Source organism: Monodelphis domestica, chromosome 4 (assembly GCF_027887165.1).
Source record: "Monodelphis domestica isolate mMonDom1 chromosome 4, mMonDom1.pri, whole genome shotgun sequence".
NCBI classification, from domain to species: domain Eukaryota; kingdom Metazoa; phylum Chordata; class Mammalia; order Didelphimorphia; family Didelphidae; genus Monodelphis; species Monodelphis domestica.
The window spans coordinates 421,080,593-421,104,603 of record NC_077230.1 but is presented as its reverse complement, the minus strand read 5'-3'; the positions used below and the strand labels follow the sequence as shown (position 1 = coordinate 421,104,603).

At 42.0% G+C, this 24,011-nt stretch overlaps 2 protein-coding genes across 2 annotated transcripts in view; both read left to right on the top strand.

Moving 5' to 3' along the window:
• The window catches only part of LOC130453945 (zinc finger protein 501-like), a 110,520-nt gene that overhangs the window by 45,265 nt on the left and 41,244 nt on the right, over window positions 1-24,011 (top strand). Inside the window, exon 3 of the mRNA XM_056796285.1 lies at window positions 21,648-21,725. Within this exon, the coding sequence (XP_056652263.1) occupies window positions 21,695-21,725 (31 nt within the window). The 5' untranslated portion in view covers window positions 21,648-21,694. The remainder of the gene's footprint in view (window positions 1-21,647; window positions 21,726-24,011) is intronic.
• LOC100010168 (olfactory receptor 49-like) lies at window positions 9,786-14,464 on the top strand. Its single transcript, XM_056796287.1, has one exon. It carries the CDS (start codon window positions 12,263-12,265, stop codon window positions 13,232-13,234), a length of 972 nt encoding a protein of 323 aa, XP_056652265.1. The 5' UTR covers window positions 9,786-12,262; the 3' UTR covers window positions 13,235-14,464.

Genomic DNA, 24,011 nt, shown 5'->3' with positions numbered 1-24,011 from the left:
GGGGATTTGTTCTTTCAAACAACACAATTAAACAGAATCTGTGGGATTTAACGGCAAATTAATGGCAAACCTTTCTTCTGAGGGTGGAGAAGAGGACATTACAGGGTAGGAAAGTCATTGCTGCTTGTTGGATTGACATGATGACTTTGCTTAGGAACACCATAGTGGAGATCAAAACAACCTTCTACACCCCCAGAGTCAGGACCTGGGCAAGTTCTCTTTCTAGAAAGTTCAGAGGCAGAAGTTTAATTAGACCCATCGGGGCCATTAAAAGTTGGAGTTTCCCAGGTCCCTGTTGACCAAGTGGCTCACAAGAGAGTTTGGGGTGCAGGAGCTCAGAGGGGAGGTTCGGGATCAGAGAGGGAAGATACAGGATATCCTTTCTGGTCTTCATGTCTGAGGACCGAGTGACAGGAACTCTCAAGTGCCCCTGGGTTCGATCCATCCTGTCCCAGACTTCACAGATCTTCACCAAGGTAATATTAAGTCCTCCCTCTTCCTTCCCTAGATCTCTGTCCACTCCTGTCCTCCTAAAGCACATTTCCTCTCTGTCTATCTGTCTGTCTCTCCCTTTTGCTCAGTCCCTCCATGTCTTTTTCCATATCTGACACCAGGAAAAAGACTCTGGGCTCTTCTGAGAAAGGAGATTCAGTCTGACCCATGTTCTCTCTTGACCGTTTGTTCCTGGGAATGGTGGCCACATGGAGCCTCATCCCATTGTGGACTCTATAGGAAGGCCTGAACTTGAGATGCAATAGCAGTGATCTCTGTTAGCCATCAGGTCAGACTCACTGGTCTCCTTACAAGTCACTGAGTACAGCTCGTTCATGTTTCATGAACATGAAAAAAGTAAGCTCAGAAAGGGGAAAGGACTCCCCCAAAGTCACCCAGGAGATGCACTGGGCTGGGGTTTCAACTCATGGCTTCTAATTCCAGACCCCAGGCCTCCTGCCTGAGTCAGAATAGCTGTGATGGCAGGCGTTTGGAATGCAGTACTGGAGCTCGGTTTCCTTTCTGGGAATCTAGGAGGCCAAAATTGAGGCATCCAGATGTTGCAATGGATAGAGTACTGGCCTGGAGTCAGGAAAACCCGGAGTTCAGATTTGGCCTCAGATATTTACTGGCTATGTGACCCTGGGCATGTCACTTAATCTCTGTCTGATTCAGTTTCTTCATTTGTAAATGAAGAAATTAATAGCACCTACTTTCTAGGGTTGTGTGAGGATTAAATGAGAGAGATATATTTTTGAACCCTTACCTTCCGTCTTAGAATCAATACTGTGTGTTGGTTCTAAGGCAAAAGAGCAGTTAGGGCAAGGCAATGGGGGTCAAGTGACTTGCCCAGGGTCACATAGCTAGGAAGTGTCTGAGGCCAGATTTGAACCCAGGACCTCCCATCTTTAGGCCTGGCTCTCAATCCACTGAGCCACCTGGCTGCCTCCAAAATGAGATATTTGTAAAGTATTTAATATAGTGTCTGGCATACAATAGGTACTTGATAAATACTTGTTTCCTTCCTTCCTCTCTTCTTTCTTACTTCCCTCTTTTCCTTTTTCTTTCTTTTTCTTTACTTTTCTTTCTTTCTCTCCTTCCCTCTCTCCTCCCTCTCTCCTTTTTTCTTTCCTTCCTTCCTTCCTTCCTTCCTTCCTTCCTTCCTTCCTTCCTTCCTTCCTTCCTTCCTTCCTTCCTTCCTTCCTTCCTTCCTTCCTTCCTTCCTTCCTTCGTTCCTTCCTTCCTTTCCTGATCTGTTCTTGGTCTTATGGGGCCAAGAAAGCCCTGTCTGGTTATTCCCCAAGGTCAATAGGGGGTCTTCTGGGCCTTGGAACCTGTGCCCAGTAGCCACAGATCATAGAGTCCCAAAGATGAAAGTGGACTTGGAGGCAGTTTTGTCACACCCTTCCAAAGGTTTCTCTTAAACCTGGCATTTTTGGCTCTCTAAGGTGGAAGGGGACTTTAGAGGTTATTTGGTCAAAATGCTTTCCTAATGCAGGACTCCTAGAACCCTACTTGGACCTGTATCTTGTAATGGAGGAAGCCATGAATGCCTAGTTTCTAGCACTTAGCACAGTGTCTGGCACACAATAGACACTTTATGGATTAATTAATTATCCAATGAACTTGCTGACTAACTAGAGGTAATCCATTGCTGACTGTGCCTTAGGAACCTCATCTGGAAAAGAAGGGCCTTGAATCACACAATATTCAAGCTGGAGGGGATCTTATCAGGAATCCTGCAAGTGTCCCAACAAAAGGGAATCAATATTCTTCTTGGGGACCCCAGGGAGAACTTTGGGCGCCTTATAAAGCACTGCTGAAAAGTCTTGGAATTGGGCAGAGTGCGTCCTATCTTGAACACTTGCTGGGTGGTGCTGGGTGAGCCACTTACTACTCTCTAAGCCTCAGTTTTTTCCGTTATAAAATGGGGATCCTAACCCCACCTGTAGCAGCCACCTCTGGGTTTCTCTCTAGTCCTTTCTGCTTGCAGATATCATAATTCCTAGCACTCTTCCTGTCTGGCTCCAGGGGAAGATCTAGGGCAGAGGGAGAGGCTTCAGGGTGGCCGGTTTTGACTCAGTGGCTGTTTAGAGCTGCCCACCCATGATAGAGAAGGTAGGGATGTTACAGAGAGGGTCTGGTCAGTCAATAACATCCAGACCATTTCTGCATATTCTCTCAGTGTCCAGGATATGCTGATTCAGGACAGGGTGTTTCCTTGCCAAACAGAAATAGGACAAGTAGCTGGTACCTAAGAGTTAGGAACTTTGTGACAGGATGGTTACCATGGAGAAGATATTGGCCTCATCCTCTGGGTAGGAGCGGGGGAGTCACCAGCAGGAAGGTGGAAGCAGTGCTAAGTTTCCATCTTGTCTCACCTAGCTGGTGATTGTGAGCAAGCTGTCCTTTGCCTAAGAGTTCCTGAGTCCTCCTCTGCCAGATATGACCCATGTAGGATCTCCTTCCCCGGATATTGTAATGAATGTTCTGTGTACTCCATCAAAGTGTAGCCAGGGCTGGAGTTACACTGTAAATTTACTCCCCAGAGCAGTGACCCCAAAGCACAAGAACAACCCTGTCTCACCCATATTTTCAAGGTTTCTCACAGCCTTCCTTGTCTCTATCTATGAGGTGGGCAAGTAATATATTTAGCCCAGTTTTTGTTTTTTTTTAACAGAGGAGGAAATTGAGGTTCAGTCCAGGACAGATTCCATTTTGCAAGATGGCCTTTCCTCAAATCACTAAGCTGGCAGGGGACTCAGAGATAACTCAGCTAGACCAACCTTCTTATTTTATAGATGGGGAGATTAAGCCTCATAGAGAAGTCGTGATTGACCTAAGATGCTGGTAGTGGTAGAGTTGGCCTGGAGCCCAGGGCTCAAGTCCATGTGGATATATGTCCCTGACCTCTTAGGAAAGGACAAATGCATTGCAGCCCTTTAGCACAGTGCCTTGGACAGAGCAAGCACTTCAAACATGCGGGTCTATTCACTGATTTAACCCACCCACTGAACTCTGGGAGAAATGCCTAGACTTTGATGGTCAGGATTTCTCAGAACCCAGGAGGTCCCTATTCCCTGAACATTCTTAGCTGTTTGATCTTAGATAACCCTTTACCCTTCTCCAATCTGAATCCTGTACCAGGCAGCCAGGACCCAAGATCTTGAGGTCAGGAAGACGGGTCTAAGGTCTCAATTCAGCCCCAATGTGCTCTGGAACCCTGAGTTTATCCCCTAGGGCTTAATCTCCACCTGTAATTGATGACTTATGGCAAATGGGAAGGCTCCCTCCTCTCAGCTTAGTTTTTTCATCTCTAAACTGGGAAAGGACATTTGAGATGTTCTCTAAGGTCCCTTCTGGGTCCAATACTAATGATTATCTCAGGCCCAGAACAACAGGGCAGTCATGGGAACTTTCTTGGTTTGGTATTGGGGAGGATGAAGTCAGAGAAGTTAGAGACCTCTACTGTCCAGTTTTCATCAGGTGAAGACCTCTGAAATTCAGAGCTGGTATTGGAAGGGATGAAAAGAGTATCTAAGAGTATTTGACCAAGGGTTTCCTCCTAAGCTGTCCTGAACAAATGGTCATCCAGTCTACACTGGAGTGGATAACCTTAACTGTCATGGAGAAAATCAGAAACCTTGGGTTGGGATGCCAACTGTACTTCTTACTAATTGGGGGTCTTTGGAAACATTTCTTCCCCTCTGGGCCTCAATTTTCTCATCTGTAAAGTGAAGAGGTTGGCATAGATGGCTTCTGTCATCCCTTCTGTCTCTAGATCATGGTCCAGTGATTCTGTCTATGATAAACTCACTACTTTCTGAGTAAACCAATCAATCTGCTTCCCTGTACCCCCCCCCCCCCAAATCATTGTTAGTTCTGTCCACTGGGAATGAGAGACAGGTCTAATCCCTGTTCTTTGTGACAAACATTTAGATTCTTGAAGAGTGTGGCTGATTCCTCTTTCTCTATCTTTTTCTATCCAAGCCTTTTCCTCTCTACACTAGTCATCACCAGCTCTTTCTTTCTTTTTAAAATTTTTAATTGTTTTCCAGATTACATGATTTTATAATTTTTAATAATTGTTTTCATCACCAGCTCTTTCAACAGATGACCACAGGGTTTCTAGACCTTGTTGAATCACCTGGAACAGTTCTAGATCTTAAAAACAGAAGTGGGTTTTGAAGAAGTGAGACTTATACTTAGTTGGTAAGAAGGGCCAGGGGCTCTGGGGTAGGGATCCTGTGAGGAGACCAGGGATAGCCTGGGTAGAATCTCTTCAGGGGCTTCCATCAGGGCTCCTTGGGATCATTTAGAAGACTGAGTATATCACTCCTCATTTTATATCAGAATTGTTTTGGTTTGCATTTTCCTAAGCAGTAATGATTTAGAGTATTTTTTTTCATTTGGTTGATTTCATCTGAAAATTGTCCGTTCATATCTTTTGCCCATTTATCAATTTATCTGACTATGATAGTTCCCCCAAATTTCTGCTTTCTTTCTAATCTTGTCACCATTTATTTTATTTGTAAAAAAATCTTTCAATTTAATGTAATCAAAATTATCCATTTTATATATCACAATACTTTCCATCTCTTGTTTACTCATAAATTCCTCTCCTATCAATAAATCTGATGGGTTATGTATTCCCTGTTCTAAATTCCTAATGATACCTCCTTTTATATCTAGATCTTATATATATGTTGATCTTATCTTAGTGAATATGTAAGATATTGGTCTATACCTAGTTTCTGTCAAACTATTTTCTAGTTGTTCCAGCAATTTTTACCAAATAATGAGTTCTTCTCCAATAGACTGGATCAATATTTTTGCCAAATACAAGGTTGCAATAATCATTTCCTATTGTTTGTGGTATATTTGTTCTGTCCAACTGGTCTACCTTTTTATTTCTTAGCCAGTGCCAAATAGTTTTGATAATTAGTGCTCTATAATATAATAAAAAACCGAGTACTGCTAAATTTCCTTCCTTTACTTTTTTCATTAAATCTTTTGATTCTTGATCTTTTGTTCTTTCAAATGACTTTTATTTATTTTTTCTAGCTCAATAAGATAATTTTTTTTTGTAATTTGGTTGAGATGTCATTGAATAAATAGATTGGCTCTGCTTATCCATGAGCAATCAATATTTATACAATTATTTAGATTTGACTTTATTTGTGTAAAAAGTGTTTTATAATTGTGTAAGTCCTAGGCTCATTTGGGCAGGTATCCTCCCTGGTATTCTCTTTTATTTGTGGTTATTTTAAATGAAGTATCTCTTTCTATCTCTTCTTGCAGGACTTTGTTAGTCATCTATGAAAATATTGATGATTTATGTGGGTTTATTTTATATCCTGCTACTTTGCTAAAATTATTGAGAGTTTCAACTAACTTTTTTCTTTGAATCTCTAGGATTTCCCATCATATTGTCTGTAACAAAGAGTTTTATTATCTCTTTCCCCATTCGGATTCCTTCAATTTTCTTTTTCTTCTCATACTGCTATTGCTAGCACTTCTAATACTATGTTAAATAATATTGATGATAAGAGGTATCCTTGGTTCACTCCTGAGCTTATCCTCATTACAAATAATACTTACTGATGGTTGTAGGTAGATGCTTCGGATCATGTTAAGAAAGAATCCATTTATACCTATGCTTTTCAATGCTTTTAATAGGAATGAGTGTTGTTTTTTTTTTTATCAAAGGCTTTTCTTGCATCTATTGTTATATGCTTTTATTACTTTTGTTCTTGATGTAATCAATTATGTTGATAGTTTCCATTATAGTAAACCATTCTTGCATTCCTGGCATAAATACTGTTGGTTACCATGTATAATCCTTGTGATATATTGTTGCAGTCTAGATAATATTTTATTTAGGATTTTTGTATCTGTATTCAGTAATGACATTGGTCTATAATTTTCTCTCTTTTTTACCTCTTCTTGGTTTAGGTATCAGTACCAGATTTGTTTCATAAAAGGAATTTGGAAAAACTCCTTTATCTGTTATTTCAAGTAATTTATTTAGTATTAGTTGATCTTTAAATGTTTGCATAAAATTCACTAGTGAATCCATTTGTTCCCACCACCCCCCTTTTTTTTAAACAACAAAGTTCACTTATGGCCTGCTCAATTTCTTTTTTCTAAAAGAGGTTATTTAAATATTCTATTTTCTCCTCTGATAGTTTAGGCCAGTGATGGTGAACCGATGGCATAGGTGCCAAAGATGGCACACAGAGCACTCTCTGTGGGCATATAGCCGCCTCCCTCCTCCCACCCTGAGTTTGTTACTAGAAAGGCAGAGAGAGACTTGGGCAGAGCTGCTCCTCTCCCCTTCCCCCAACCCTTCGGCCCAACAGCCCATTGGGAGCTCACAGGGAGGGAAGGTAGGTGGCAGAGCTGGAGGGGAGCAGAGCACTCAGGTCATTCCCCTCCCTCTCTCTACACTCACTGAGGATATTCCTCACTTTACCCACCTCTCCACTCAGCAGCCCAATGAGTATGCTTTCTCCCTCCCCTGTGTAGGGTAAGGGGGGGAGGGGCATGCCTTGTACACAGAGTTGGGGAGGAACCCAGTACTCCTTCTCTAAAAGGTTCACCATCACTAGTCTAGGCAGTTTATATTTTTGTAACTATTCTTCCATTTCATTTATGTTATTACATTTGTTGGCACATAATTGAACAAAATAACACCTAATAATTGCTTTAATTTCATCTTCATTGGTTGTATATTTAATTTTTCATCTTTAATGGTAATGATTTATTTTTCTTCTATTTCTAAAAAATCATATTAACCAACAGTTTATCTATTTTATTGATTTTTTTGTAAAACCAACTCCTATGTTTATTTATTAATTTACATTTTTTACATTCAGTTTTATTGATCTTGCCATTAATTTTTAGGATTTCTAATTTGGTGTTTAGCTGAGGATTTTTAATTTGTTCTTTTTCTAGTTTTTAAAATTGCATTCCCAATGTATTTATCTGTTCTTTCTCTATTTTATTAATATAAGCATTTAGAGACATACATTTTCCTCTAATTATTGCTTTTGCTGTATGCTCCAGGTTTTAGTATGTTGTCTCAACATTATCATTCTCTTTAATGAAACTATTATTTCTATGGTTTGTTCTTTAACCCACTTGTTCTTTAAGATCAAGTTATTTAATTTCAAATTAATTTTTACTTTGTGTTTACATGATCCCTTATTATATACAATTTTTATTATATTATGTTCTGAAAAGGATGCATTTAATATTTTTGCTTTTGTACATTTAACTATAATGTTTTTGTGCAATATATAATCAGTTTTTGTAAAGTTACCATATACTGCAAAAAAGAAGGTATACTCCTTTCTATTCCCTTTCAATTCTTTCTGGATATCTATTACATTTAACCTATCTCAGATTCTATTCTTTTCCTTGACTTCTTTCTAATTTACTTTTTGTTTAGATTTATCTAGTTCTGAGAGGAGGAAGTTGAAATCCCCCACTATTATTGCTTTATTATCTATTTCCACCTGTAACTCATTTAGCATTTTCTTTTAAAAGTTGGATGTTATAACATTTGGAACATATAGGTTTAATATTGAGAATGCTCATTATCTATGGTGCTTTCTAGCATAATATAGTTTCCTTGATTATATCTATTTTAGCTTTAACTTTATGAGAGATCATGATTGCTATTCCTCCTTTTTTGTATCAGCTGGGGCATAGTATATTCTGCTCCAGCCCTTTTAAAAATTTGTATGTGTGTTTCTTATTTTTAAGTGTGTTTCTTTCTTTTTTTTTTTAGAAAACCCTTACCTTCCATCTTAGAGTCAATACTGTGTATTGGCTCCAAGGCAGAAGAGTGGTAAGGGCTAGGCAATGGGGGTCAAGTGACTTGCCCAGGGTCACCCAGCTGGGAAGTGTCTGAGGCCAGATTTGAACCTAGGACCTCCCATCTCTAGGGCTGACTCTCAATCCACTGAGCCACCCAGCTGCCCCCTAAGTGTATTTCTTATAAACCAAATATTATCAAATTTTGGTTTTTTTTTTTTTACACATACTGCTATTGATTTCCATTTTTTATGGGTGAATCCACCCCATTTGTGTTTAAAGTTATAATTAGTAGTTGTGTATTTCTCTCCATTCTGTTTTTTCCCACTATTTATCCTTCTTTTCTACTTTTGAGGTATTCCTCCTTAGATTTCAATTTCTTCTATCTACTACTCCAATTCCCACCTCTTCTTAGAACCCCTTCCTTGTCTTCTCCCTATGCTCTCCTAGTTCTACCTACCCTTCAAATGGTCCCTCCCTTGTCCCTTCCCCCTTACTTCCTAGTTCTTATTCTATCCCTGCCTTGCAAAAGTCCCTTATCTTCCCACTCTGCCTTTTTATTTCTTGACATGAATTCCCTTCTAAAAATCCCTCCTTTATCTTATCTTGACAGACCTTCTCATATCTCTTCACCTTGCCCTCCTATTTCTTGATATGTACTCCTCTCTAGGATTTCCTCTCTTTTCTTATCTCCTCACTCTCCTGTTTCTCTTTATTAAGACTTTTACCCTTCTAGCTATATATGTTGTTCCCTCTTTAATCCAGATATGAGACGACGTTTCTAGTATTACCAAACCTCTTCTTCTCCCTCCTCTTCTCTGTGGCAGTTCTTCCACTCACTTCTCTTTTTTTTTTTTTCAAGGACTTCTTCCAGCCTTTATTCTCCTTGAACTATGTATTTTGCATATATCACCACTCCCTCTTGGTTATATCATCTTCCCTGGGTTTTATTTTTCACTTTTTCCTATATTACCACCTTCAACTCATTCAAGGGTTATCACTGGTATTTTTAGGTGCTGAGCACTATCAATCCCAAGCTACCAACATTTACAGGTATCAAAAATCTTGAGCACTGAGAACATCTTTTCCGAGTTAAAACATTTTCCAATTATTTAGAAAGGATCCTACCGGAATCTCATCTAAATACTCACTTCTCTTTTATATGAAATAATTGTTCCATTTGACCTCTTCCTATGCTTTTTTATTATTATATTTAGCTCATTCCATTATATTCAACTTGACCTCATATTTTATCTATATATGTTCTTTCAAACTATCTGAATAATGGATTTAACCTGAAATTTTAATAATCTAATAAACAAAAATTAAATGCATGTGGGACATTTATTATCAGTTTTTTTAGAATGTTCGGTGGTGTCTAACTTCATGATCTCATGTGGAGTTTTCTTGGCAAAGATACTGGAGTGATTTGTCATTTTCTTCTTAAGTGAATTAAAACATTCAGAGGTTAACTGACTTGTCTAAGATTACGGAGCTAGTGAATATCTGAGGTTGGATTTGAACTCAGGTCTTCCTGACTTCAGGATCAGTGCTCTATCTTCTGAGTCCCTGGGGCACATTCTGAGATCATAAACTATTGAGATCCATCCAGTGGTCTCTCTGAGTGTTTGAGGTTATCTCTGTCTACGTATGTCGATCCAGTCGAATAATGGAGATGAGAAACACTATGTGTTCAGATGCATGCATGCAGGCATCACACACAGTGCTCTACCATAGTACCATGGTTTGTTTATTATATAGGTTTTCAGGTACATACTTCTTTGACACACAATCAATTTTCTACATATGTGATATTCTACATTCTGATTAGATATTATCAAATCACCTAAACAACACTCTTGTGACATTACTACAACAAAGAATTCTGTGATCATTCCCTGTTTCTACAACAATAGGTGATGTATATGAATAAAGTCATTTGTAAGTTAGTACCCCTTGACCTGCTGAGAGGATCATTGTGCTTTTGATTAGCTTTCACTATCAATCACAATTGCTTAGGAAATTAATAACAAAACATTTTCCTATCTAGGTGCAAAGTTAAAAGGTGACTTAAAGCAGACCAGATTTCAGGTTTTCCTCAGTTTACAAGTTCTGTTTTTCTTGTGTTACTTTGAAGTGCCTAGCAATGCTGCCTGGTTTCTGTTCATCAACAAATTCATTGGAGTATGATAACTGTAAGGAAAGATTTATTATGGTGCTCAAGCATTTGGCCAGTGATTATTGTAGTGCCTTGGAGCATATCTGTGCTTGAGAAAGGAGGGGTTATGGGCAATAATCTTTGGGCTTTAATTCCGTAATTGCAATCTTTTGGGGGTAATAGTCTAGGGGGATTAAAGTGGGGGGTATATGTGTATTGATACTATAAGTATTTGCTCTCATTATTTTGCTTGTATTGGGGAGAGACTAATAATCATAACAACTCCATTAGTAGGGAAAGTTGGAGAGAGAAGTCACAGAAGAGGGGTTAGCAAGGGGCTTTTTGTTCTCAGAGGGCTGCTTTGCAGTTCTCTGGCTTCCCATTGTGACTGTGTCAACCAGTGGGAGTCTGTTGGCTCCCCACAATAAACTAGCCACTTAACAAACCTCTATTGGGTCATTTAATGTTTTCATTCTTCCTAAGAGTTATTGATAACATTTTCCCATATAAGAAGTAAACAATTTGACCTTGTTGAGTCCCTTATAATTGGTCTTTCATGTTTACCTCCAACAATTCTTATAGATCACATTTTCTTCTGAATTCTACCTCTGGGGCTTGTGACTTGTTGATTTTTCAGTGTTTGCTCCTATAACCAGATGATGCTGAGGCCAGAGATATCAGAGATCCCTCTTCCAAGCTGTGCCCTGACTGCTTTGCTTCACTCCCTATTTATCACTGATTCTGTGGAGTTATTTCTGATTGTCTGTGAGGGAGCTTGGAGAGTGAGTTAGTCTCATGCCTTACTCTTCCATCTTCCCACATCCCCTCCCCGGGTCTAGTTTTGTAGAGGAAAAACTGGAGGGCATCACATATTTAAAAAAAACCAAAACACTAAGGTCATTAATTCCTGGGAGTGGCTTCTTGTAAAAGGCAGGACTTTAGGTGAACTTGAAGAAAGTCAGGGAAGTCAGGAAACAGTATTCTGCTGATCTTCCAGTTTTGCTCCTCATTGGGGTTATTTCAGATATCTTTTCTCATTAAGTATGACTTCTTTCAGTATCTACCTTCTAATCTATTGTGGAGACAGGCACATTTCCCCTTAGATCCCCTCATTCTGGATCCATACTATGCATTGGGCTCAAAGCACTTCTTCTGGTGACTTACTCCCTTATAGTTCTCTCATCTCTCCATCCTCTGTATCGTCTCTGGCTTACTATGAGTGTCCCAAAGGGTGCTGTCTTCATTTTGCCATTTCAAATCCTCCAGAACCTCTTTCTTACCTTTCTAACTTTCTTACCTTTGACTCTACTCCATGCACTGGATGACCTGGTCTCAATAGTCTCCTTGCTGTTCCTCACACATGACACTGTCTACTTATTCTTAACATTTGTACTAACTGTCCTCCATGCCTAGAATGATCTCCTTCCTTCCCACTTCTGGTTTCCTTCAAGTCTTAGCCTAAATTCCACCTTTTGTAGGAGGATGTTCCCAGTTCTCCTTTCTTTATAGCTGCATGTACCAATCTCTTTCAGATTCCTTCACATACTCCCTATATCTCTTTTATGTGGCTCAATATTTATACATTGTCTCTTTTGTTAAAATGTAATTTCTCTTGAGTGTATGTAGGTCTGTATTTTTCTTTCTTTGCATCCCTCCTTCTTAGCAAAATACCCAGCATATCTTAATCTCTTAGTAAGTTCTTGTTAAGTAACATATTGATTGCAGTCTCTAAAATCCCTTCTAGATTTGTGTCTGAGAGGATCTGACTTCTTTTCTGCCCCCTTCTTCCAGATGACTCCAGGAAGGTGGAGTGAACTGGGGAACTACTCAGAGGGGACTGAGTTCATTCTGATGGGTATCACAGATCTTCGTGGCCTGCAGCTCCTGCTATTTGCTGTCCTCCTGCCCACTTACCTGTTGACCTTGCTGGGCAACTTGTTCATCATGGTCCTCTCCCTGGCAGACCAACGCCTACAAATCCCCATGTATTACCTCCTGAGGAATTTCTCTCTGCTGGAGATGGGCTTCACCTCAGCCGTCACTCCCCAGGTTCTCAGCCACCTTCTCACAGGCCAGAAGACCATCTCCCTTCCCAGATGCTTCTCCCAAATGGTCCTTTATTTTATCCTGGGAACTGTAGAGTTCTTTCTATTGGCTGTAATGTCTATGGACCGGTACCTAGCCATCTGCTATCCCCTGAGGTACCCAGCCCTCATGACCAGCCGGACCTGCCTGGGACTGGTGCTGGGCTGCTGGGCTGGGAGCTTTCTCTTCATCTCTGGGCCTTGCATCTGGCTATTTCTCTTGCCACTCTGTGGTCCAAAGGTACTCAACCACTTCTTCTGTGACAGCACTCCCCTGCTGGCTCTGGTGTGCACTGACACCAGGCCTCTGCAGCTGTTTGCCTTCCTGGTGGCTGTGTGTACCCTGGCTGGTGCCCTTGCTGTGACAGCAGCATCCTACACCTGCATCATCTGGACCCTCCTACACTTGCCCTCTGCCCAGGGCCGGCACAAGGCCTTCTCTACCTGCTCCTCCCACCTCCTGGTGGTCTCCATCACCTATGGCAGCTGCATCATCATGTACCTCAATCCCACCCTGACAGGAAGGCTGGACCTCAACAAGGGGGTGGCCTTCTTCAACACCACTGTTGCCCCACTGTTGAACCCTTTTATCTATTGCCTGAGGAACAAGCTGGTGCAGCAGGTCAGCAGAGATATGTTGGTCAGAGGAAGGGGGCCTTCTCGGCACCTCAGAGTTTGACCAAGGGGCCCTGGGACCTTCTAGAGGTCAGAACATGGAGGAAGAGGAGAATGGAAGATGATGGTACATGAGACAGGAACAAAGTCTTTGGAACCCAAAGGTCTCAGTCTGAGGCTCAGCTCTTACACTTAATACTGGCTGATCTTGGACAAGTCTCCTCTCTTTTCATGGTCTCCACGAAATGACGTAACTGACTAAGGTGATGTCTAAGGTCTCTTCCAAAATAAAATTGCTGTAATTCTTTTTGAGGGCAGAACTTGTCAAGGAAGAGGGCAGGGATAGGCATGGAGAGAGAGAGAGACAGAGACAGACACAAGAGAGAGGCAGACAGAGGAAATGGAGAGTGTAGGAGACTGGAGGACAGAGAGATGATAGAAAGAAAGAAAATGAGAGACAAATAATGGGGGATTAATGTGAAAGGAAGGAAAGTGGATAAAAAACAGAGTGGTAAAGGTAAGGGATAGAATGGAGAGCTCAATAAAAGGATAGAAAAGAAATGAAAGAGAAGGAATTGGATGGAAAAACAAGGTTGGGGGAGAAGATGTAGAAATGAGAGAAGAGAAAGGACTGCCAGGAGGAAGAGAGAAAGACAGAGAGGGAAGCCTTGCAAAATTATAGATTATGCCGACTACCTCTGCCAAATGATTCATTTTAGAAATGAGGAAACTGAAGCCCAAAGAGGTTGAGGGACTTCTCTGATGTCTCATAACCAGTAAGAGGCAGAGTGGGATAGGAACACTGATGTATGAAGCTCTCCGACAGTTCACTGGGTTACTTCATCAGGTGAAGGTGGCAGAATCTTGGCAGATGATGACCACTACTGGGGAGCCATAGGCTGCTTACCAAAGTCACTTCCTGGAGGGGAATGAATGGATACCAGTTTACACAGCTGCTGAAAGCTAAACACAACACAACACAACACAATATGGGACCCAGGTGCACAGAGTCCTGCACCCACCATTCATTAGAAGGCTAGGAAGGAAGGGGCTACTTACAATTCCTGATTCCAGTCAAAGTAGAAGTTATCTAGTTCACAGAAGTCTCTAGGTCCCCAGAGAAGCTCGAGTAGAGTTTGGGTGTAGTGGGGGGCTTCTTCCAATGCTAACCAAAGGAGATACCTTTTGCCATAGCAGGAGAAGGATGCTCGACAAAGATATTGAGTGACCACATCTCGCTATTTGAGCTAAGTGCATTTTCCCTGCCCCAGTGTTGCCTAATATGGTCCTCTGGTCTAACCTCAAGGAGGGGTTGAACCTCCTTTCTATACTCAGCAACAAGGAATGGTCCAATCTTGAGCCCGACTAGTTTCAATATCTTTTAAGGAAAAACCCATGTGATTGGGGACATTGATCAGTATTGCTGCTGCTCCAATCTTCCTAATCATTTCTCTGTGCACTAGAGCAGTTGTACCAACATTCTGTCTTCTCTCCCCATCATACTCTTTCCCTTGAGGATGTTATCTGATTCTTCTCTGAAAAACTGAGGCCATTTCCCAAGAGTTTCCTCCTCTCCCTTTCTAATCTCAAACCCTTCTGCCATTATCTCCAACTATGTTCTCCTTCACCTCCATCTCTAAGAGAAAGGTGAACTTACTCATTTCCAAGGTCAGTTCCCTCTCTGGGCACTCTGAATACTCCCATCTTCTTCAGCAGATTGCAACGGTGTTATCCTTTCTTTCTCTCATTCTCTCTTTTCTATAATCCCTCCCTATTTAATGGCACCTTCCCAGTGGCCTAGAAAAACACATCCTTAATAAACCCTGTCTTAATCTTGCCATCCCAGCTAGTTATTATCTGGTATGTTTCCTCCCCTTCTTAGCAAAACTCCAAGGCAAGGAATACACTTGGTGCCTCCATTTTCCTCTTCTAGTCTGATCTTGGTCCTTATCACCCAAGTGGAACTTCTATCTCTAAGGTTACCAGTGCTATTTTAATTGCCCAACTGAATGGCTTCTTTTAGCTTCTTGTGGTAACTGGCCTCTGAAACATCTGACACTACTGATCACTTTCTACTCCTGGGAACTATTTTTATTTGGGGACACCGTTCTCTTCTGTCTCTCCTACCTGTCTACCTGTGGTTGGGGAGATGCTTTCAGTCTCCTTAGCTGGACCTTCTTCCACGTCATGCCTGAAGGCTTTGCCACTTTTCTCTCCACTCATTTGTAATCTCATGAACTCCTTTGAATTCAGTTGCCATCTCTAAGCAGATGATTCCCAGATCAGTATGTTCAACCCTGGTGTTCCTTCATTTCCATGTCATCAAGAACCTATTGAACATTTCCTCTAAGTGTCCAATAACAATCTAAGATTTGACATGAACAAAGAAAAACTCATCGTCTTTCCCCTAACACGATCCCTTCCCACCTTCCATACTGTAGTTTAAGGCACCAACATGCTCCCAATTGTCCTTGTTTCTAGCCTAGTTCATACCTTTAACTCTTTGCTCTCACTCATTCTCTCCCCATTAGCCAATCAGTCCCCAAATCTTGTCATTTCCCCTTCATATCACCCTTCCTTCCTGGACATAGTTACCACCTGGCAAATGTCTCATCACCTCATGCCTGGCCTGTTGTGACTGGTTTCAAGTTCATGTCCCTGCATCAAAAGTCTCCCCATTGTGATTCATCCTCCTCAGATTCAGAATGGTTTCCCTAAAGAACAGGTCCTACCATGTCACCCCACTACTCAAGAATACCTTTCCTTCCCTCTAGAATCAAGCATACAATCCTGTCTGGAATTTACTACCCTTCACAATCTGGCTCCTTCCAACCTTCCCGTCTTCCAACCAATTACTCCCTTCAACCTCTTCTACAGTGTACGATTACTGACCTTCTCACTGTACACGCAAGGACTCTTGCTGTACCTACTGATTCTTCTCATGCCTGGAATTCTCTGCCTGCCTACCTCTATCTCTTTGCATAAGAAGACTAGAAAGGTATGACGGGGCCAGGTTATGAAGACCAAAGAAAGAAGTCCATATTTGATTCTGGAAGTAATAGGAGATTGGCGGGGGGAGAGCGGAGTGAGATGGTCAAACTTGAGCTGTAGGAGGATTGATTTGACAGCTGAGTGAAGGATGCGTTGGTGTGGGGGAAGAGAACCAAGCCACGGGCAATGATTATAATGGTCCCAGAACGAGTTGAGGAAGGCTTGTATCAGAATGTGGCAGTGTCAGAGGAGAGAAGAGGGGTGATTTAAGAAAGATGTTACAAAGGTAGCAATGGCATGATTTGAACATGGAATATTGGATCAGAAAGTTAGCAATCAAGGAGGATTCACTGGGAAGATGGTGGTGCTCTCAGCATTAATTGCAAAGTTATAAGGAGGAAAAGATTTGGGTGTAATTAAAATGAGTTCAGCTGTCAATTTATTGAATTTAAGATGTCTTTGAGAAATCTAGTTAGAGACATCCAGTTGGAGATGCCAGACTAGACGTCAGGAATGGGGCTAAGGCTGAAAAAATATATAGATCTGAGAATCATCCGAGTTGATAGTTGAATCCATGGAAACTGAGGAGGTCACCATAGTAAACAGTGTAGAGAGGTAAGAGAAGAAAGCTGGCTGAGGCACAGCCTTGGGGGTCTCATAGGTGATTCATGGACACAAAATTCACCATCTTCCCCCATAAAGTCACCTTCTTCCTAACTTCCTACTTCTGTTGAGGGCATTATCATCTTCTTAGTCACCCAGATTTCCAACCTTAGTCATCTTTAACTGCCCCCTCTCACTCTCCTTACACATCCAATCAGCTACCAAGACTTGTGGCTTCCAGGCCTGCAACATCTTTTCTGTCCCATCTCCATCCGTATGACAGCCCCCTGGTTCATACTCATCACCTTCTCACTAGCCTCCTATGGACATTCCTAAATCCAGTTTCTGCCTTCTTCCTCTCAGCTTCTAAAATGATATTCCTGACATATATATATATATATATATAATATTAGAAGGATTTTTAGGATATATATATATATCCCATTATTCCCTGACTCAAGAAATTTCAGTGGCTTCCCCCCAGCCTTTAGAAAAAAATACAAATTTTTCTCTTTGTCTTAGAAAGCCCCGAACAAATCTGATTTTTAGCTATTACTCCAGGCTGACCACCCTCATTACTCTCCCTCTGGAGGCAAACAAATATTGTGACTTAACTATATGAGGGTCACACATCTAATAAATATCTGAGGTCAAATTTGAACTCAGGTCTTCCCAACTTCAGGACTGGCACTTTATCCATTGTGTCACCCAACTAGCTGCCTTTTCTGTGGAAGAGAAATTTGAGATGGGAGAGCCTGGATTCAGGGTGTTACAAGTAAAAATTGTTCTGGAGGTGTATTACCAGATTTATGAGCTTTTATTAGGAAAGAAAGAGGAGTCAGAGACAGAGGGAGAAACAGAGACAGAGAGAGGTCTCAGTCTAACTTAAATTAAGATCAGGTCCCGGACTCCAGCCCAGCCCAGTCCCCTCCACCATGCGTTCCACTTGCCAGAGATGGCAGCCCCAGATGGCTCAGAGAGAGTGAGGGAGCAAAATCCCCTCACCAGATATGGACATGAAAATCAAGAGAGCGACCTGACTTCCTGCACTTGTTTTAAAACTGAACATGCGTCTCCCTCCATGGCCACATCGTGCTGATTCTGCCATGCTGTTGTTCTGGTTGTCCACTCTGATGGGAAATCCAGAAGTCCAGCCTTCTGACATGCCATGTGACTTTGTGATCAGGGTGCGAGGGACCCAAGCTGGAATGGAGGTCCCCTGGGTATTTTACTTTACCCAATCCCCACCTCTTATTCTCTGGGAGACCAGCATGTTATGTCACCCCACTCTTGGTTCGCCAGGAGTTTAGCCTGTCATTCTCCCCAGTGGATCATTCCACGTATGGAGTCGATACAGTTAGCATTTTCTCAGTAGGGGGTATAAAAAAAGAAGCTATATTGTCCACTTCATGGAAAGAGTCACAACAATTTTGGGAAGAAAAGAGGAGAAAGAGAAAAATGATTGATAGGTGCATTGGCAAAGAGTCACTTGGGGGGCATTCTCCTTTGGCATAAGTGTTTATGATCAGGATAAATGGAGGGCTCACCCCCCACCTCGCTTCAGTTCATTATAGCCAAAAATTCACTCCAAATCTCCTGATGTAGTGTGTGATTTCTGCAGGCATCCTTACAGCATCTTCTCCAGAAGATCTCCCTTCCTGGTCCAGGGTGTTGGTGATTGATTATCTTTTCCTAAAATTACTTTAAAAGATCTTAGACTTTGGACTTTTAGGAAAATCACACAATCCTCTCCTCTGGAGGATATATATCAACAATAGAATGAACACACTGCATGGCTAAGCTATAAGGTGTCTGAATCAATTCTCCCAAAAACAAGAGGAGAGAGAAAAATTAAACTTAAAAAATCACATCTGTACATAAATATGAGTATAAATTAAAATCATAACAAGGAGATCAATTAGGAGACTTATTGCCATATTATAGACGACAGGAAAGCATTAGCAAGAGTTTAATAAATGCTTCTTAATTCAGATGCAAGAAATGCACCCAGATGTAAGACATTTGTTGTTTGGGACACAAGCATCTGCTGTGAAAGAGCCACTCGTATGTGTTAGAGAGGAAAGCTTTCTTGGTGAGCTGCAAACTCCTGGTTCTTTCAGGGATCTCCTCACCCTACTGACTCCCAAATGCTTTCCAGATCTTCAAAATGCTGTTTGCCACCTTGGAGGATTAGACGGAGTCCAGAAGCCGTGAGATCTAGGAGATAATGGAGCTAAGCTTCCCCCTCTCTCACCCTCATGTCACATTGGCTCGGGTTTTGGAAGTTCTGGGTTCTCCGAGGACTCTTGTCAGAGACACGAATTTCAATCCTCCATGGCTGCAAAGGTTGTGTTCCAGGGTCATTAGGGAAGAGCAGATCCCTGGATCATCAGAATCACAGTGTTTGCTGAGTGTCCTACCTGGGACAGTTAGGATGGAAATCATCTAGGGAATCCTGTGAGAATATGGTGATACTGGGGGAAGATTTGAACCAAATGCTATGTAAGGCCAAAATGAAAGACTGTTGGGTTCTAGGGGAAGGGAGATGAACTACTCAACAACTCTATCCACTGGGTCTTTCCCAGCTTCAAAAAAAGGTTTCCTCTCTACTTAAATGACACATACAAAAACCCCAACCACTTCACTCACTTGTCCTTTTTTTTAAAACCCTTACCTTTTGTCTTGGAATCCATTGGTTCCAAGACAGAAGAGTAGTAAGGACTAGGCAATGGAGGTTAAGTGACTTGCTCAGGGTCACACAGCTGGGAAGTGTCTGAGTACAGATTTGAACCCAGGACCTCCCATCTCTGGGCCTGGCTCTCAATCCATTGAGCCACCCAGTTTCCCCCCAGTCATTTGTCCTTTAACGTATCATTGTCTATCTCTCCTCCCTTTCACTCTGAAATTCTCAGATTCTCACATTCAACTGTCATTGCCTCTACTTTTGCACGCCCTTTGAAGTTTCCAACCTCTTGTAATCACTCTTCTTTCTGAAACTGGTTTCTTTCTTTTTTAACCCTCTGTGTCTCATTAACAACTCTAAGGCAGAAGGGCAAGGTCTAGGCAAATGGGGATAATTGACTTGCCCAGGGCCACACAGCTAAGAAGTATCTGAGGCCACATTTGAACTCAGACCTTCAGGTCTGGTGCTTTATCCACCGAGCTCCCTAGCTGCCCCTGAATCTGCTTTCTATAAGGACAATCAAGATCTGTAGAGTGTCGTATTTAGAACCCTTTCCCCTGGATTTATCTCCCTGAATCTTTCCATTGTATTTCATACTATGAGCCGCCCTCTTCTGGTGTGTCCCAGGCTGCCAGATTTTTCATAATAAGACTCTTCATTATCCTCAATTTTTGAATATTAACAATCTTCTTTTCCAAGCTGAGCATCAGTAGCCGAGTTCTATCCTTGCCTCTTGCCTTCTGATCTCTCTCTATTGACTTTCTTTCCCAGCGATCTTGGATCACACGGGATGTGTCCTCATCCCAACACAGATCAGTCCCAGACCTACCCTCTGACCTCCTGTCTGTCTCCTAAACTCCACTTCAGCATCTCCAAGTGCCTTTGGAACATCTTCTGCTATAGACATCCCAGACTCTCTACATCCAAAGCAAAACCCAAATGAAGCTAGATTAGGGTCAGAGGTGTGCTTGCCCAGTTGGAGCCCCATGAACCCTGCAATGATTAGAAATCAAAGATGGATTTGTTTTCTTGATTTTCTAGATTTAGCAAGTCATGGAGCAAGAGTTAATAATGAGATTAAACTTAAGAGCATCTCATGTGCAGGTTGTTGTTGTTGTTGTTGTTTTGAGAATCAGTTGTTCTTCTGTCCTAGAATCAGTACTAAGTATTGGTTCCAAGGCAGAAGAACTGTAAGCTGTAGACCATTGAAGTTGAGTTAAGTGACTTGTCCAGGATCACACAACTAGGAAGTAGCTGAGGCTACATTTGAACCCAGGTTCTCCTTTCTCCTGGTGTGGTGCTCTATCCACTGAGTCACCCAGCTGCCTCTGAGGAACAGTTTTTAATAATTTACTAACACATTTAAGACTCAGAAAGAATGTTTAATTAGATTAGATTGATTGATTCTAGACTAAAGAGGTTTGAGTCTGGATCCATGATGGGGAGCAAAATCAAGTCTGTGAATCACCCAGCGCAGAAATTCAAGTCCTTCCCTGTGAGCTCTGAATTTAGAGTGTGAGAAGTCTGAGTCTAACTGTCTGATCTCTCTTCATTTTTCTAAACAACATTTACATGTATTTTAAACAATCTGGGTGTCCCCTTCTTCCTTGGGAGAATGTGCGGATGGGTATAAATGATGTCTAAAGACTCTCAGAGTTTGGATCTAGGGTAAAAAGAGGGACCAAGGAAGGCAGTCATGAGCCAATAGAAACAATGAAGTGCTTACTAAGGGCCAGTCCTTACAACTACAGGCTTTTTGTTTTTTTAAACTCTCACTGGATGTCTTAGCAAAAACTCCAGAACAGAAGGGCAAGAGTTAAACAAATAGGGTTGAGTGACTTGACTAAGGTCACCAGGGCAGGAAGCATTTGAACCCAGGTCCTCCAGACTCCAGGATCAGTCTTCTATCCATTGTGCCCCCTAGCTGTCCCTGCAGCTGAGCTTTCAAAGAGAGCATCCTCTCCCTCCCACCTTGAACACCTTTCCCCAAAGCTGCCAGAAAAGCTAACACACAAAACAGTTGGGCCCAGAAGGAGAGGAGATAAGTAGGAAAGGGCCAGGAAGAGCTGAGTAACCCCTGTAGATTGTCTGAGAGGACTCCTTTCTGAGCATCAGTGTTACTCGCTCTCTGAATGGCTGGGGAGGCTCAAGTTCTGACACTGACCAAGCCAATAACCAGACCTTTTCCTGTTCTCTTAAGGCTGAAGCCCAGGGGAAGAGCTGAAGTTTCTCCTCTCTCAGACAATCATGGAGAATCCCAACAGCCCAAACTCCAGAGGTGAGTAACATTAGGGGACAATTGCTTCTAGTGTTGGATTTCTCTGATTGGATTCAAAATTGAGGAGAGGTTTGGAACTGCTGAGAGCAGGAGCCTGGCCTGGCCAGTGTCTCCAGCTCTGGATCAGTCCTTGTGAAATGGAGTGGAATGACGTGGAAACTGAAGGTCTTTTATCTTAGACCGCATGCAAGCAAGAAGGGCCAGAACCTCATCTCTGGGGAAGAGAAACTCTGCCTCTGCTCACTGGACGCTGCTCTCTACTGGGTCCCCATGTTCAGAGGGCTCTTCCTGCTTCGTTCCCTTCTCCATCCTCTCCTGCCCTCCCAAAGGCCGTGGCACTCATCTTCGCTTCCAGGGTTCTCCAAAGATGGCCCCCAAGCTTCTGGAAGAGGGGCCCCTCCTACTTTCAAAGGGAAGGCGCCCCAAAGTCATCCGGAATCTTTGAGCATTTCTCTTTCTATCTCATCTTCATGCTTCCTTCTCAATCTCCAAGAGCTTCAGTGACCCACACTTCCTTTTCTTTGCTGTCTCACTTTTGTGAGATTTAAATTGGTTGAGGTCTTAAACCGTAGTGATTAAAATAGTGGAAGATATAAATTGTGATAGATATAAGAGAGGGTGAGTAAATTTGACCACAGAAATATGTTTCACTACAGTGTCTTGGGTTTAAAATCAAATATAAGGTGGTCGCCAGGGAAATATTCCCAATTATTCAAATACCCAAGTCAACTGGGTTTTATAGAGATTTTTAACTAACAATACAATGAGTAATCAAAGAAAGAGAGAGAGAGTAAGAAAGGAATAAGTATGAAGGGCATCAAGCCAATATGGCCTAGACCTGAGTCTTAAAAGAGAAATCAGTCAGTTTTTTCACACTCACCACAAGGTCTGACTAAACAAGGATACTAGTGACACCAGGCCAGGGTCCTTCCTCAAAGAGTCTTCCAGCCAGAGATTGTTTCAAAGGGCCTCTCTCAAGAGCCTCCAGAGCTCCTACCCCAGAGGAACAGAGCCCCTCAGAGGAGCTCCTCAAGGAGCTCTCCTTCAGAATGAGAGTCAGAAATTGAGATCCCTGAATGAGATCCAAGCTCTTATTTTTAAGGGCAAAATTTCCTCTGTCACCTCCCCTAAGTCCTTACATCTACCAATCACTGTAGATGTTTCTAAAGGACTGCCCATTTTGAATTCACAGCTGAGTAGTTTTAATCTCTTTAGTAAGTCAGAAAAAAATGCTGCTGTGTCAACAAATTTCATTAAGAAAATACCTCTGAATAAGTTATCACCCTTTTAGGTTTAAGTAGTTTACAAGTTGCCCCACCTTTATAGGTACTTAGTATCCCATTGTATCAATTCTAAAATAGTCATGACTCAAAGAACTTCCTGTCCCTTCCATAAGCATGGATCAAAGTACTTTCATTGTTTAGCAAGCAGTTTTCTGTCCTAAAGCAGTCTTAAGTAGGGTGGAACAGGGACACTCCCATAGCTAGGAGCCCCCACACTCAAGTAGAGTTCTCACCATCTGCTAGGGAATTTTTTTTAAGTAGAAGATTTCCCAATGGGGGAAACCCCTAACATTCATAAGTCTGAGAAATTTTGAGGTTTACACTTTTTCTTCCAATGATCTGGATGAAGGTCTACGAGGTATGGCCAGTGAACTAGGAGATAACACAAAGCTGGGAGCCATAGTTAGCCTACCAGATGGGACGAAAGGATCGGCGCATGCTGGAGAATTGGGTGAAGTTCCACAAGGGATCAAAGGCAGCAAGGCTTCCTCAGAATATCTGGGACCATAAACTCAAAAGGATTAGCAGTGGGAAATAACAGCAACATGGCTCTTGTTGCCCAGGCCTTCCTTGGAAGGGGCACAGCTTTCCGGAACAGGGAGGAGATAGATGGAGCCCATGTCCTCTGCCCTTGTCAGAACTCATCTAGGTATTGTGTTCTGTGCAATGTTCCATGCATTAAAAGGACACTGAGAGGCAGCTAGGTAGCTTAGTGGGTAGAAAGCCAGGCCTGAAGTCTGAAAGTCTTGTATTCAAATGTGGCTTCAGACACTTCCTAGCTGTGTGACCCTGGGCAAGTCCCTTGACCCCCATTGCCTAGCTTTTACTACTCTTCTGCCTTGGAACCAATACCTAGTATTGATTCTAAGACCTTAGAAGGTAAGAGTTGTTTTTTAAAGGACATGATGAGCTGGAGTTTCCAGTAGCCAGGATACTACATAAATTTTAATGCTATCATTAATGATAATTTCCTTAGATTCCATGAGCTTCCTAAGTGCTTTCA